Raw genomic sequence first — 15,651 nt, 5'->3', positions numbered from 1 at the left:
GGGAAGGGAGGGAGGGGAAGGGAGGGAGGGGAAGGGAGGGAGGGGAAGGGGAAGGGAGGGGAAGGGGAAGGGAGGGAGGGGAAGGGGAAGGGAGGGGAAGGGGAAGGGAGGGAGGGGAAGGGGAAGGGAGGGAGGGGAAGGGGAAGGGAGGGGAAGGGGAAGGGAGGGGAAGGGGAAGGGAGGGGAAGGGGAAGGGAGGGGAAGGGGAAGGGAGGGGAAGGGGAAGGGGAAGGGAGGGAGGGGAAGGGGAAGGGAGGGAGGGGAAGGGGAAGGGAGGGGAAGGGAAGGGGAAGGGAAGGGGAAGGGAAGGGGAAGGGAGGAAGGGGAAGGGAGGGAGGGGAAGGGAGGGAGGGGAAGGGGAAGGGAGGGAGGGGAAGGGGAAGGGAGGGAGGGGAAGGGGAAGGGAGGGAGGGGAAGGGGAAGGGAGGGAGGGGAAGGGGAAGGGAGGGAGGGGAAGGGGAAGGGAGGGGGGGGAAGGGGAAGGGAGGGGGGGGAAGGGGAAGGAGAGGGGGGGGGGGAAGGAGAAGAGGGGGGGGAAGGAGAAGAGGGGGGGGAAGGAGAAGAGGGGGGGAAGGAGAAGAGGGGGGGAAGGAGAAGAGGGGGGGAAGGAGAAGAGGGGGGGAAGGAGAAGAGGGGGGGAAGGAGAAGAGGGGGGGAAGGAGAAGAGGGGGGGAAGGAGAAGAGGGGGGGAAGGAGAAGAGGGGGGAAGGAGAAGAGGGGGGGAAGGAGAAGAGGGGGGGAAGGAGAAGAGGGGGGGAAGGAGAAGAGGGGGGGAAGGAGAAGAGGGGGGGAAGGAGAAGAGGGGGGGGAAGGAGAAGAGGGGGGGAAGGAGAAGAGGGGGGGGAAGGAGAAGAGGGGGGGGAAGGAGAAGAGGGGGGGGAAGGAGAAGAGGGGGGGAAGGAGAAGAGGGGGGGGAAGGAGAAGAGGGGGGGGAAGGAGAAGAGGGGGGGGAAGGAGAAGAGGGGGGGGAAGGAGAAGAGGGGGGGGAAGGAGAAGAGGGGGGGGAAGGAGAAGAGGGGGGGGAAGGAGAAGAGGGGGGGGAAGGAGAAGAGGGGGGGGAAGGAGAAGAGGGGGGGGAAGGAGAAGAGGGGGGGGAAGGAGAAGAGGGGGGGGAAGGAGAAGAGGGGGGAAGGAGAAGAGGGGGGGGAAGGAGAAGAGGGGGGGGAAGGAGAAGAGGGGGGGGAAGGAGAAGAGGGGGGGGGAAGGAGAAGAGGGGGGGAAGGAGAAGAGGGGGGGAAGGAGAAGAGGGGGGGAAGGAGAAGAGGGGGGGAAGGAGAAGAGGGGGGGGAAGGAGAAGAGGGGAGGAAGGAGAAGAGGGGGGGGGGAAGGAGAAGAGGGGGGGGGGAAGGGAGGCTAAACAGGCCCGGCCTGGCCGGGCCCAAGACTTCGGGCAGGGCCCGTCCCCAGCACCAGATTTACAGGTAGGTGGCGTTGGGTCGGGGGGGCGGTCGGGAGCACGGGTCGGGTCGGGTCGGAGGGGGGAGGGGAAGGTCGGGTTGGTTCGGGTGGGGGCAGAGGGAGGTCGGGTCAGGTCGGTTCGTGTCAGGGGGAGGGAGATCAGGTTGGGTCGGGGTGGTGGGGTCGGGAGCGCGGGTCGGGTCGGGGGGGGAGGGAGGGAGGGAGGGAGGGAGGAGGAGCGCGGGTCTGGTCCAGTCCGAGTGGCCGGGGGGAAAGCGGGAGTCGGGTCGGTGTTGGGTCCGGTCCGGGGGGGAGCGGGAGTCGGGTCAGGAGGAAGCAGGGACTGTGCGTGGGAGGCAGCCTTATGCACGCAGCCCCAATGAGGCCATTCAGCCAGGGCTAGGGGCTGTGTGCTTCGGGCCCCTCCCACACAGTTTTGGGCACCTGGAGCTACTGCACATGCGCGCCCACTGTAGCGCGCATGTGCAGAGGTCCCGGCAGTGTTTTCAGTGCAGGGACCTAATTCTGCCCCCTACAGCTCGTGCTGCGCCGCGCCCGACTCCAGAGGGCCTACAGGGAGCCAGAGAACCTGTAAGTTTTTTTTAGGCGCACTTTGTGGCGCGAAAAACGGGCGTCCAGGTCGGGGCTGCGCTGTTCTAGGCGCGGCCCGAAACTTGGGCCCATAGAGGCAATGGAGAGGGTGCAGGGAAGATTTACAAGGATGATACCAGAAATGCGAGGGTATACATGTCGGGATAGGATGAACAGGCTGGGTCTCTTTTCTCTTGAAAAAAGGCTGAGTGGCCTAATAGAGGCCTTTAAAATTATGAAAGGTTTAGATAGAGAGAATGTTTCCACTTGTGGGCAAGAGCATAACTAGAGATCATCAATATGATAGTCACCAAGAAATCCAATAGGGAATTCAGAAGAAAATTCTTTACCCAAAGATGTGGCGAGAATGTGGAACTCGCTACCACAGGGAGTGGTTGAGACGAATAGGATCGATGCATTTAAGGAGAGGCTAGACAAGCATATGAGGGAGAAGGGAAGAGAGGGTTATGTAGGTAGATTTAGAGGAGGAAAGATGGGAGGAGACTCAAGTGGAGCATAAACGTTGGCATGGACTGATAGGATATACGACACAGAAACAGAACCAATGTAATCCTATGTAAATGGTCAACGTGGGAGAGGTTTTTTAACTGCATTCCTAAATAGGTTTTGAACCAATGATTAAACAGAAAGGTTTTCTCTGTGAGACAACGGCCACTCTATCACGATAAAACAGAGAATCCATGCACTGAAATCTCAGACTTGCACTTAAGCCACCAGTAAACAGTGTCACATCTATTGACAACAGAGAAACACATCTCTTCACAGCAACTAATGATCGTTCTGACTAGATTAAAACATCCACTTTCAAACTGATTTCTTCTGTGTCGAGGAACTGACAAATTATTAAGTTAGAAATTACAGTTAGTAATTTGTATGTTGTCTGAAGCCAAGAGTTTTGATTTTAGGGCTCCTTTAATGGGTGATTGTTAACAGCTACATAGACCAATAGGTTCCAGAAGCAATTCAAAGCCTGTGCTGAGTGACCTGAACTTGGGTCACTTGGACCACAATTTGAGGTTTAAAATTGGCCTGAGCATCCTCAGCTAAGGAAGAAATTACAAAAAGAAATCTGCCAATGGCATCAAGTAAGGGAAGATTGGGTTCAACTGTGACAACCATCATGGTTCAATAGTCTGACAATATAAGCACGTAAGAATTAGGAGCAGGAATAGGCCATTCGGCCCCTCGAGCCTGCTCCACCATTCAATAAGATCATGGCTGATCTTTTACCTGAACTCCACTTTCCTGCACTATCCCACAATATGTCCTGTCTAAAGTCTTGCGAACTGTCTAGATTCACATGAGCTGAGCACAAATATGAGGCACCAATGGGCAGTTGTCACCTGTGAAACTGTTCTGGCAAAATTCAGTATCTTCAGGAGAAAAGGAGAAAACAAAAGTTATAAAATACATTGTAAAAACTACCTGATCTTTAGCAATGGATCAATGGCCAGGACTTCATGCAGTAGGACATTGATAAATTCTTCTGGATCTAAAGTTTGAAAATTAAACAGTGTGTTCATGTTTAGATAAACAGTATTAATCACTTTAATGTTACTTAGTTACAATGGTTGAATAAGATATATATTGGTGGATCGCCCATGACATGCACACGATAAGGCAGCTGATACTCTCATTTATAAGGACAGGCGCATTATAGCATGTGAAAAACAACAGTATTATACTGCTTACATATAGGTGTGTCCCTATAAGGCTACAAAGTCTAATCAACATTAAATAAATATCAGACGAGATCATTCAAAGGTTAAATGCTTTAATAGGCTGGAAACCAGAAGAACCCAGCCTTCGTTTGTGGGAATGTCAATCGAGAGCTTGCCGATAGTTTGGATCACATCATAGAATAGTACAGCACAGAAAGAGGCCATTCGGCCCATCGAGTCTGCAACGGCTCTTTTGAACAGCAATCCAGTTAGTCCCACTCCCCCTTCTGCTCATTTTCTGTATATTGTTAATGAATGCCTTTATTTTTAATCTATTTTTCTCCACAAAAGTTTGTAGTAGACATGACCTGGACAGAAGGTATGTGCATCCTATATTTGAATGCATGAGTGAGAGGCCAAGAGACGAAAAAAATATCTTAGAAAGGATCTAACTTATTTTATCATCTGATTTATTTTAGTGCATAAAATGCATAAACAATTAATTCTGAAGATCATAGTTTTGATTGAACTTATGCTAGGATACAGGGTAAAAAAAAATATTGAATGGAGAAGCACAGAAATGCAACAGATAAGCTGGAACATTGAAAGAAAACCCACAGAAAAGATGAACGTTATAGTTGTCTGATATACACACAGTACATCCACAATAACAAAAAACATAAAAAGTAGCTGGGTAAATTTTTAGAGAGGCAGATGCAAAGTCAATAGCCAGGTGGCCCGAATAGTGGACTTGGGTCTATTCCACAAAATCACAGGGTCACAACTTTAAATCTGAATCTGTACGATCAACTATGTCTGGCATGGCTGTTGAGTTTTTATGGGCCCAAATTTGGCCAGTACAGATTTCTGGCACATTCACCAGAGGTGCGCCACTTTTGTAGAACTCCAAGGGCGCCAAAAATCTTTGGGCCGAGTTTGGCCACTCCCCAGCCTCTCCTCGATGGTGGTGTAGCGTGGCAACTGGATTCGGGGGCGGAGCCAGGTCCCGGCACTAAAAACAGTGCTGGGACCTCTGCACATGTGCGCTAGAGTGTGCATGCACGCGCAATAGCTCCTCACCCCCAGAATCTGAGTGTGTGTGCTGCAGGCTGTGTGGGAGGGGCCGAAGCGTGCCGCCCCTATCCCTGGCCGAATGGTCTCCCTCATCGGCGACCCGCTGCCTTCCCGGGCGGTGTTTTGGTAGGACTTCTATTTTTTATTTGTTATTGATTGATTGATTGCTTATTACTTTGGTCTTGGTGCTTTAGGTGCAGGGGTCCTTCTATTTTTTATTTGTTAATTAATTGCTTATTACTTTTTGTGCTTTGTTTAGTGCTTTGTAAGTCTTGGTGCTAGGTGCAGGTCCTCTCAGCTTCCTTGTATTTTTTATTTGTTATTGAATGCTTATTTTTGTGCTTTGTTTAGTGCTTGCTGCTTTAGAATGTAATTACCTGCGCCGATTTCTTAAATCTCTGCAAGGGTTTTCTGTGCGGCCACAAGTGGCCACATACGCTGGCCTAAGTTAGTTTGGAGCAACTATTAGTTGTCCAAACTGGCTTAAATGGCCAAAACAGGCGTAGGTGGCTGTTTACGCCCCCTTTTGAAAAAAAAATGAAACAAAAAAAAATCCTAACTAACTCACTTACACTGGCGCAAATTAAATGTGCAGAATGGGGATTTTTAAGATACTCCAGAAAAATCAAGTTGCTCCAAAAAAAACGGAGCAACTCCTGGCCAAATTTGGGCCCATTATTCTAGTGTTTAGGATAATACATAGAGCACTGTGCAGATAGTTGGACAAGTGGAAGAAAAAAGTAGTCACCACTCCAAGTGTTTTCTCTCCGCCCCCAAACTAAGCAGAACTCCACTGCTTACAGCAGACACACATCAATATTGACTGTGACCATGGGAAGATTGGGATTGCATGGATAGCTTTGTCCCTTGCTTCCAAGAAGAAGGACAGGAAGTGCATGAGTCTAATAGGATACCAAAAAATTATGCCGATTAAGAAACAATTTTTCCACAAGTGTGAATACAACCGAACAGCATTAAAAAAAAAATCAGTCCTCTACCGAACTGCTAATTACAAATAAGTTAATTGTCCCTATTAAATTAAGTCATCAAAAGGAAAGATTTTAAGTTAATGTCATAACTTCCCCCACCAAAAGAGCTTAAACTTGAGCAAATACAAACAATACACATCAAAATTTGGGAAAGAGACCGTGATTATGTCTAAAGGGGTACAAGAGACGGTGAATTTTATGTACAGAAGAAATGAAAGATATCCAATGGGGAACAGTCACACGTACATAACATGCAGTATGGAAGATAGCTTTTTGGCTTACAAATTCATGTAACAAACCAGAAATATCATATCATTACAACATGCTATAATGCTATCAATTAGCTTCTATAGAATATTACTTATCCAAAAAAATAATAAAATAGTTACCCTTCTCTGCCGAAATAAACGTGTCACATCCTAATAGTTTCCTCAATTTCATCACCTTATCTGCATTCACAACCCCAGTCCTAGGATCAAAGGATTTGTTGGTTAACCCTCGGCGTCTTGAACACTTATTTAAAAATCCAGATCCTATGTCACAGGAAAAATTACAAGAGTGCAATATTTCAGAACACTTCTACACTAATCATTTCCCCGCCCCCTTTTTCCTCACCACCTCTTGGATTACAGTTCCAACAGGTCAGACAGACTTCCAGTACCTCATCGAAGTGGTCACATTTCACGAATAAATGTAGAGTGTAAAGAATATCAGGCTACTCATCTGTTCAGGCATCTCAGCGAAAAGCAATTATAACATATTGGGATATTTACCTATTTAGACTAGAAGAGAATTTTGATTTAATTTATAACATGTTACTATAGGGTCACGTTCTGTTTACAAAGGGTTAATTCCCAGAATTTGAGCCTGTTCTGACATTAAAAAGCCCGTAGACAATGGGTAGTTGCGAATTTTGTTGTTTTACGATAAGAGCAGCAGTAGGGAATTTATGGAGTCTCACGGAAAATGATAATCTGTTCACTCATATTTCATGTGAAAATAAACCAGTTTGTTGGTTTCCCATCAGCCTTGTTTTACTAGACTGCTGTTCAGTCTGCCTTTGAAGAAAATAGGAGAACATACAAGGTGGTATACGTGAGATCATAGAGCCCAGTATAAGCAACAAGTGGTCTATTGTTACAATCCCTGGTCTACATGGTTATTTAACTGGGTTCTGCACAGTATAGGTGCTCTCCAGATTTTAAGGAATGCAAAGTCCACATGGGAGTGGCTGGTGATTCTGAAGCCAAAAAAATATCTATGCTAAGTGCTGTGGAATTCGTAACAATCCGGTTCTCAGACCTCCGCACAAATACACTTCCGGTAGGGGTCGTTATGCAGCGATTAAGAGCAAGAACCCTGGTTGATTTTCTCCTATTTGACCCAGGGGTGTTGAGGCTAACTAAAGTGAGTTAGCCTCAACACCCCTGCATTGGCTGAGATCAGCTAACTCAGCAGAGACTGAGAATTCAACCTGGGACACTGTTGCTCTATATGGGTCAGCTTCTCACCATCAGGCAGCATGATTACTCGGAATTTGCGGTCAACTGGCTGAGTTCGCCGTCATTCCCCCGTTGAAACCGACTGCAACTTTGGGATTTTGCGCACACACGCACATATACAGGAATCCTGAAGTTGCAGTCTGACATTCATTCAATACTCCTCCACAAGTTGCGCTGTGCACCACCTCCCCCCCCCGCCGGAAAACATTGGCTCTTTCACAGTAATTACGTTGTAAAATTCCCCACTAAAAGTTGGATCCAAAGGGATTAGGTGTAACTGGGGTTTTAACAGCATTATTACTTCTGAACAAATGTTCAGGGCCTGGAAACTAATTTTAATTTTGTGCAGTGTCAAATTTATAAATTTTTTTAAAAAGTGTTTGTTCATCTTTATTTCAGGTTTGCCTTTTCCATGTGAGAGTCCCAATCTTTGTTTTGCTCTAACATTTAAAAAAAAAATTTTTTTTTAAAAAGGACGCGACTGCTGCCAATGACCTGGACGTAGTTGTACGTGCGCAGTTCCCGTGTTTTTTTTTGTATGTTGCCGCCAGACTGCCCAAAATGAGGAATAAAGAAGCGGATTTAGAGAAATGTCTATCTTCTAGAAGATTGAGTGAGGAAAATTTTTCCATCCCGATTCACAAATTGTCTGATTGCCATTGCGCGTTCCCGGTTGCTAGGAGCCGTCGCTCGCGCAGTGTTCAATGTCAACCTGAAGTTAACCCCCTGCAGCTCATTTAACTCACGATCGGGTGGAGGTGCAACAGATGAGGGTTCAGGGCCCAGAAGAGCCGAGGGCCCAGGGGCAGCACGGGCCAGCCCACACTGCGATATATGTGTGTGCACTAGGTCCGTGCAGCAGAGCAGGTCTCCAGTCATCCTGGTTAACCCTTGCCACTGGATAAAGGCCAACTCCATCAAGCCCGTGTGGTGGCTGATGTGCAACGGTCACCACACATTAAAGAAAATCCACGCACAGGCATCTTCCACCCCTTCAATTGGAGTTCAGAACTGAAACATCGGGTCCTTCATTAAAGCATCACGTGGAAGCAAGTTATCCTCATTAGAGGGACCGCGTATGATGATGATTGTAATTCAATAGAGTCTGAAGCCGCTGTCAGCATCCGACCTGGGCTCATCACTCAATCCAAGTGAAACTATTTCAAGGAGGAAAACAAATACTTGCCGGAGGAAAAAAAATTGCTCGATCACTTATTGTTTATTTTTTTTAAATCACATGTTTATAAATCAAATTGCTAATGGGAAAATGATGTGCGTTTTTAATTTTATTTGCATTTCTTTAAAATAAAACAAGGGAAAGAAACCACTGGAGTTGCCTCTTGCGCAGATCTCCGTCAGTTGTGAACGGTATTTTTTTTTAAAAAAGAGTTGGGAATGTTAATTTTTTTTTAATTTGTGAACGTCCGGTCGCTTCCAGTTCGTTGGCAGGAGTCACTCCATTTCTTTTAAAGTTAGAATTTTAAGAGCTTACCCACTTCCTGGTTCGCTATTTGTGAGAATTCTGCGATGTGATTGGCTGCTTAGACAGCTTGTTGACATCACAGCAGCTCGCACTCGGGGATCCCCACTAAATTCCGTTCATTTGAAATATGCGTTGGAAACCCCAAACTTCGTGACACAGAGATCACGAGATCTTTGTGCGAAGCTTACTTTAGGGTCAGCGGCAAATGCCTTTGCTTCGCCGCTGACCGCAAATTCCAGGCCTACATATTCTTAGTGATAATTCTTACCAACATTTTAAATAGGTATAAAGATAAAAATTGTAGAAATGTTTAAAGTGTCAGGTACAGGATTGCAAGTATGATCCTCACTCACTTTCGTAATGGGTTGACTATGTCTTCCCTCAGTATACGTTGAATTTTCTCATCATGTCCTCCAGGCATGTGAAGTATACTGTCCAATACTGATGTGAATGTGAATAAGCTGGAAAAAACATTGTTTTAAATCAATAATGAAATTCAATGGGAAGTAAAACAATAATCATTATCTGATTCAATGCAGTATGTTCTTATTTATACACAATTATAAAGATTATCAGAGCTGAGAATGGAACATTTTCTACCATTGGCATTTGGCATCAGCATTAAGCACCTCTAGATCAGTTATAGCGTAAGCCAAGTTGAGAGGAAAACACTTTTTCCTAACTTAGCTTCAATAGATTCAATCTATTTTCCTCTCCATTTGACACACCAAGGGCAGCAAAAGGCGGCAATATACTCCCAGGTATGAAATCTGAAACAACTACTAGAAGGCGCGCAAACGTGGCCTGAGAATTACTCCAATTTTGCCACCCCATTTGGACTCTCTGGCTCTTGGGTCACGAACAGAGATTGGGAATTCAAACAGTACTCAGATTGTAAGTATCAACCCACAACTCTCAGGCAGCACCCATTTAAGGGCCTACATATTATTCAATAATTCACAATCTTGGGAAAAGCCTCAATTATTGTTGCTATTCCTAAAAGCAGACATTCTTATGGCCTTTCAGTGAGGTGGCTAATTTAATGATAATTATTGCTGAATTATGTGCCAACTGAGTAGGAACTGTCCAGAGAGATACAAAACTATCATTCCAAGCCTAACCTGAATTCAACAGCCAGAAGCAAAACAGTGTCTTAATGTGACTACACCTGGTCTGAAGCAGAAACCAGAGTATATATTCCTCATCAGCATCTGTTGTGTGTTTACAGCATTTCCGCTTTTGATTTCAAATGTCCAGCATCAGCAGTATTTTGCTTTTTGTAGCATCTGCCCCAATAAGAAATCATGTATACACCATGCATAGTGTAATCTATTGGGCAATGTAACTGAAAGGGTTAACACACAAGTATTCAACACTGTAATTAGAATACCCTTCAGGCGCATTTTCACATTGCGATCATATTTTGTCTGGATTCATGGAGAGGAGGGTGGGGGCAGTACAATCATGTCGTTTGCCTCTCACTTATTTTGCAGAAACTGCTAAAATAATTAAAAATTATGAAAAAGACCCTGTTCTGGCCCATTATCCCACACATTGTGAAAAATGAAGGCTAGTAATAGGGCCAGACGATGCCCCAAAAAAGGGCGTCACACACAAACAATATTTTCATTCTTGCCCTGCCCAAAACGTGGTGCATTGTTAAAACTCAGCTATGCCAATAATTTCATTTAAAAAGGGAACTGGCACTGCACAGCAGGCAGTCAGCCCCTTCGCAAGAACAGTAGACTCTTATAGCAGCTGCTTTACAACTAAAAACAGCAGCCAAACCTGAAAATTGTGGAGTCCAGATAACAGGAGTTGTGATGTCCCTGAATCCCTTTCATTCTTCCCTTCAGCAGCTGTAGTGCTTCTTCTTCTCGCACTGGTGGGACATCCTCCTTGACAGTCAGATTGTCTGGAACGGTCTTCACTTGTAATTGAAAAGAGGCCAAATAATATCAACTCGGACTTGCATTTGTAATATATTTCAAACATATCAGCAATCCCGCAGATTTCCTGCCGCTGCATGGTTGAGAACCCCAGCACAATGCGATATAGTAAAATATATTAAAATTGCAGTCTCCAACTTAATTCTTCACAACATTAAATATTCAACGAAAACATAAAATGTCTAATCCTGGACCCAATGACAATAGTGAATGATTTAGCTGTAATGGAGCAGGCCCATCTCATTCTTTGCCCTATCCCCAACCCAGATGTTAAAACATAAATCAGCGCTATCATTCGCTGTCATCTCCTGCTTCGCTCTTGCCTTTGCGAGTTAATTAATCCAGTCTACACAACGGGAGTTCTTTCTCCTACTTTATCAAACGGTAAATTGGTTTATAATCCCATTCCCTTCTAAATATTTACAGATATGAAAGCTGCCAACTAATGACCCGGAATTTGCGGCCCTGAGGCACGCTCTGAACAAGGATCGAGAACTTTGGGTTTTCCGACCTTCAATTTAAATCAACGGAAGTTAGGAAGGATTCCCGTGTGCAAGCTACTGTGACATCAACAGGCTGTCTAAACAGCCAATCAAAATGCAAAATTCTGAGACAGCGAACAAAGACGCGCGTAATCGGTTAAAATTCTAACTGCTTATAATTTTTAAATTTTTTTTTAAAGAGAGAGCAAAACAAAGATTGGGGCTCTCACATGGGGGAAAAGACAAACCTGAAATAAAGATGAACAAACTTCAAAAAATGTAAAAAAAAATTTGAAGTTTCTTGAAAATTAAATTTATTAAAATGGACAAATTTCACACGGCACAAAATTAAAATGAGTTTTTCAGCCCCTTAATATTTGTTTAGCAATAATAACTGTTAAAACCCCAGTTACAACCAATCCCTTTGGGTCTAACTTTTAGTGGTGAATTTAACAGCATACTTACTGCGGAAGAGCCGAAGTTTTTACCGGTTTCAATGATTTGTCTGATTACACAGATTGCCAGCTCTGGGGTGAGCGCAGCCTGTTTCGGAGCTGTCTTAGACAGACCACAACTTCAAGATTTCCACATGCCCCTGTGGCAAAACCCGAAGTTGTAGTCAGTTTCAAAGCCAGAATGATACCGAATGCTGACATTCTGGCCCATTATTTACTCTAACCGGGTCAAACAAGAAATTAGGGATGTGTGCAATAAAGGTACAGCAGTTATCATGGGCAACTTTAATCTACATATTGATTGGGCTAACCAAACTGGTAGCAATGCGGTGGAGGAGGATTTCCTGCAGTGTATTAGGGATGGTTTTCTAGACCAATATGTCGAGGAACCAACTAGAGGGCTGGCCATCCTAGACTGGGTGATGTGTAATGAGAAAGGACTAATTAGCAATCTTGTTGTGCGAGGCCCCTTGGGGAAGAGTGACCATAATATGGTAGAATTCTTTATTAAGATGGAGAGTGACACAGTTAATTCAGAGACTAGGGTCCTGAACTTAAGGAAAGGTAACTTCGATGGTATGAGACGTGAATTGGCTAGAATAGAGTGGCGAGTGATACTTAAAGAGTTGACGGTGGATAGGCAATGGCAAACATTTACAGATCACATGGATAAACTTCAACAATTGTACATCCCTGTCTGGAGTAAAAATAAAACGGGGAAGGTGGCTCAACCGTGGCTAACAAGGGAAATTAAGGATAGTGCTAAATCCAAGGAAGAGGCATATAAATTGGCCAGAAAAAACAGCAAACCTGAAGACTGGGAGAATTTTATAATTCAGCAGAGGACAAAGGGTTTAATTAGGAGGGGGAAAATAGAGTATGAGAGTAAGCTTGCTGGGAACATAAAAACTGACTGCAAAAGCTTCTATAGATATGTGAAGAGAAAAAGATTAGTGAAGGCAAACGTAGGTCCCTTGCAGTTAGATTCAGATGAATTTATAATGGGGAACAAGGAAATGGCAGACCAGTTAAACAAATACTTTGGTTCTGTCTTCACGAAGGAAGACACAAATAACCTTCCGGAAATACTAGGGGACAGTTCCAGTGAGAAGGAGGAACTGAAGGAAATCCTTATTACGCGGGAAATTGTGCTAGGGAAATTGATGGGATTGAAGGCCGATAAATCCCCGGGGCCGGATAGTCTGAATCCCAGAGTACTTAAGGAAGTGGCCCTAGAAATAGTGGATGCATTGGTGATCATTTTCCAGCAATCGACTCTGGATCAGTTCCTATGGACTGGAGGGTAACTAATTTAACACCACTTTTTAAAAAAGGAGGGGGGGAGAAAACGGGTAATTATAGACCAGTTAGCCTGACATCAGTAGTGGGGAAAATGTTGGAATCAATTATTAAAGATGTAATAGCAGCGCATTTGGAAAGCAGTGACAGGATCGGTCCAAGTCAGCATGGATTTATGAAAGGGAAATCATGCTTGACAAATCTTCTAGAATTTTTTGAGGATGTAACTGGTAGGGTGAACAAGGGAGAACCAGTGGATGTGGTGTATTTGTACTTTCAAAAGCTTTTGACAAGGGATTGGTGTGCAAAATTAAAGCACATGGTATTGGGGGTAATGTACTGATGTGGATAGAGAACTGGTTGGCAGACAGGAAGCAGAGAGTTGGGCTAAACGGGTTCTTTTCAGAATGGCAGACAGTGACTAGTGGGGTGCCGCAGGGCTCAGTGCTGGGACCCCAGCTATTTACAATATACATTAATGAGTTAGATGAAGGAATTGAGTGTAATATCTCCAAGTTTGCAGATGACACTAAGTTGGGTGGCGGTGTGACTGTGAGGAGGACGCTAAGAAGCTGCAGGGTGACTTGGACAGGTTAGGTGAGTGGGCAAACGCATGGCAGATGTAGTATAATGTGGATAAATGTGAGGTTATCCCCTTTGGTGGCAAAAACACGAAGGCAGAATATTATCTGAATGACGGCAGATTAGGAAAAGGGGAGGTGCAATGAGACCTGGGTGTCATGGTACATCAGTCATTGAAAGTTGGCATGCAGGTACAGCAGGCGGTGAAGGCGGCAAATGGTATGTTAGCCTTCATAGCTAGGGGATTTGAGTATAGGAGCAGGGAGAACTTACTGCAGTTGTACAGGGCCTTAGTGAGGCCTCACCTGGAATATTGTGTTCAGTTTTGGTCTCCGAATCTGAGGAAGGATGTTCTTGTTCTTGAGGGAGTGCAGCGAAGGTTCACCAGACTGATTCCCGGAATGGCTGGGCTGACATATGAGAAGAGACTGGATCGACTGGGCCTGTATTCACTGGAGTTTAGAAGGATGAGAGGGGATCTCAAAGAAACATATAAAATTCTGACGGGACTGGAGAGGTTAGATGCAGGAAGAATGTTCCCGATGTTGGGGAAGTCCAGAACCAGGGGACATAGTCTAAGGATAAGGGGTAAACCATTTAGGACTGAGATGAGGAGAAACTTCTTCACTCAGAGTTGTTAACCTGTGGAATTCCCTACCGCAGAGAGTTGTTGATGCCAGTTCATTGGATATATTCAAGAGGGAGTTAGATATGGCCCTTACGGCTAAAGGGATCAAGGGGTATGGAGAGAAAGCAGGAAAGGGGTACTGAGGTGAATGATCAGCCATGATCGTATTGAATGGCGGTGCAGGCTCGAAGGGCCGAATGGCCTACTCCTGTACCTATTTTCTATGTTTCTATGAATGGTGTTGCAGGCTCGAAGAGCCAAATGGCCTACTCCTGCACCTATTTTCTATGTTTCTATGTCAATTGTGTACAATTTTAGTCAAGGGTAGAAATAACACTGTAGCAATACTGGTTCATTAGCTTGACAAAGGGGCTGCACACCCGAATCATCAACCTGCCCGTTTTCGCCGCAAATGCCGCCTGACCTGCTCGGTGTTTCCAGCATTTTCTGGTTTTGTTTCTGGTTCAGAGGCTGAAATGACTATAGTGACTGACTTAGCTATAATGGAATTACAGGTCCTCAAGTACTTTACACAGGCTTTTCTGCTGCTGCTGCATTGCACCAACACGTTTCTGATACTGAAGTAGCTCAGAAAGTGTATTAACAGCTGCTTTATTCTGCAAAAAAGCATTTCAATGTACTCCAACAGGCCTAGCAGTTTTCACATCAATACTTTGTCCAGGTCATATTTGCCCCACCTTAACCCCCCCCCCAAAAAGATTTTGGCAGAGAACAAAGAAAATTTTACCTGCTGCACGAATCGGACTATTAGGTATTTCCTTTGGTACGTTTGGAATAAAACGGGCATCTGGTTTACAGCTACTTAACTGTATAAAGATTGCTTTGTTCCATTCACACTTAAAATAACGATTTTCACCAAAAGTTCCATCACTACCACCTTTTAATTCATAGTCCTATAAATACATAAGTTTAAAAAAAAAGACATGAATATCATTTGCCAGCTCTGCAAAACTGTACTTTAGTTTCACTAGCCCTTTGCCCTGCCGCCTCCCCCCCCCCCACCCCCGCCACCACCACCACACACCCACCCTCTCTCCTGCCCCTGTGGTGCCATGCTCCTTTTAATTTTATCTCCATTCAGCAAATATATGTGTGTCTTGTAACAGCCAATGGCAAGAGGAGGAAACAGGCTGCTCAAACTATTGCTACGAGGTATATCAAGATGGCTCCCTCAGATTAAGCCCTGGAAGCAAAAATTGCCTGCATTTTGTGCCTTCCCAGAGCAATCATGAGTACAGTGGTAGGGGAATCAAGCATCCACCTCACTATCATATGCATCATTACCAAAACTCTCATTCCTTTCACAAGAATGTAGAACACTCAGGAAGGGGAGGGTAATGAGGAGAGATTGAGTAGACCCAGAGTTTTGAAGAATGAGGTGTGATCTCATTGAAATATTCAAAATTCTTACAGGGCTTGACAGGGTAGCTGCAGGGAGGTTGTTTCTTCTGGTTAGGGAGTCTAGAACCAGGGGTCACAGTCTCAGAATAAGGGGTCGGCCATTTAGGACTGAGAC

General features: G+C 45.0%; 1 protein-coding gene across 2 annotated transcripts in view; it reads right to left on the bottom strand.

Annotated features, from left to right (window-relative positions):
• The window catches only part of cyld2 (cylindromatosis (turban tumor syndrome) 2), a 39,948-nt gene that overhangs the window by 9,692 nt on the left and 14,605 nt on the right, over nt 1-15,651 (bottom strand). For both annotated transcript variants that reach the window (XM_070896315.1, XM_070896317.1), the window contains exons 6-10: nt 14,863-15,028; nt 10,508-10,649; nt 9,073-9,180; nt 6,124-6,203; nt 3,436-3,502 (exon numbers count right to left, since the gene is read on the bottom strand). In XM_070896315.1, the coding sequence (XP_070752416.1) occupies nt 3,436-3,502; nt 6,124-6,203; nt 9,073-9,180; nt 10,508-10,649; nt 14,863-15,028 (563 nt within the window). The remainder of the gene's footprint in view (nt 1-3,435; nt 3,503-6,123; nt 6,204-9,072; nt 9,181-10,507; nt 10,650-14,862; nt 15,029-15,651) is intronic.

This window comes from Pristiophorus japonicus, chromosome 12, assembly GCF_044704955.1.
Source record: "Pristiophorus japonicus isolate sPriJap1 chromosome 12, sPriJap1.hap1, whole genome shotgun sequence".
Taxonomy (NCBI): Eukaryota; Metazoa; Chordata; class Chondrichthyes; family Pristiophoridae; genus Pristiophorus; species Pristiophorus japonicus.
The sequence above is the reverse complement of the archived record's forward strand: the minus strand, read 5'-3'. Positions and strand labels throughout refer to the sequence as shown.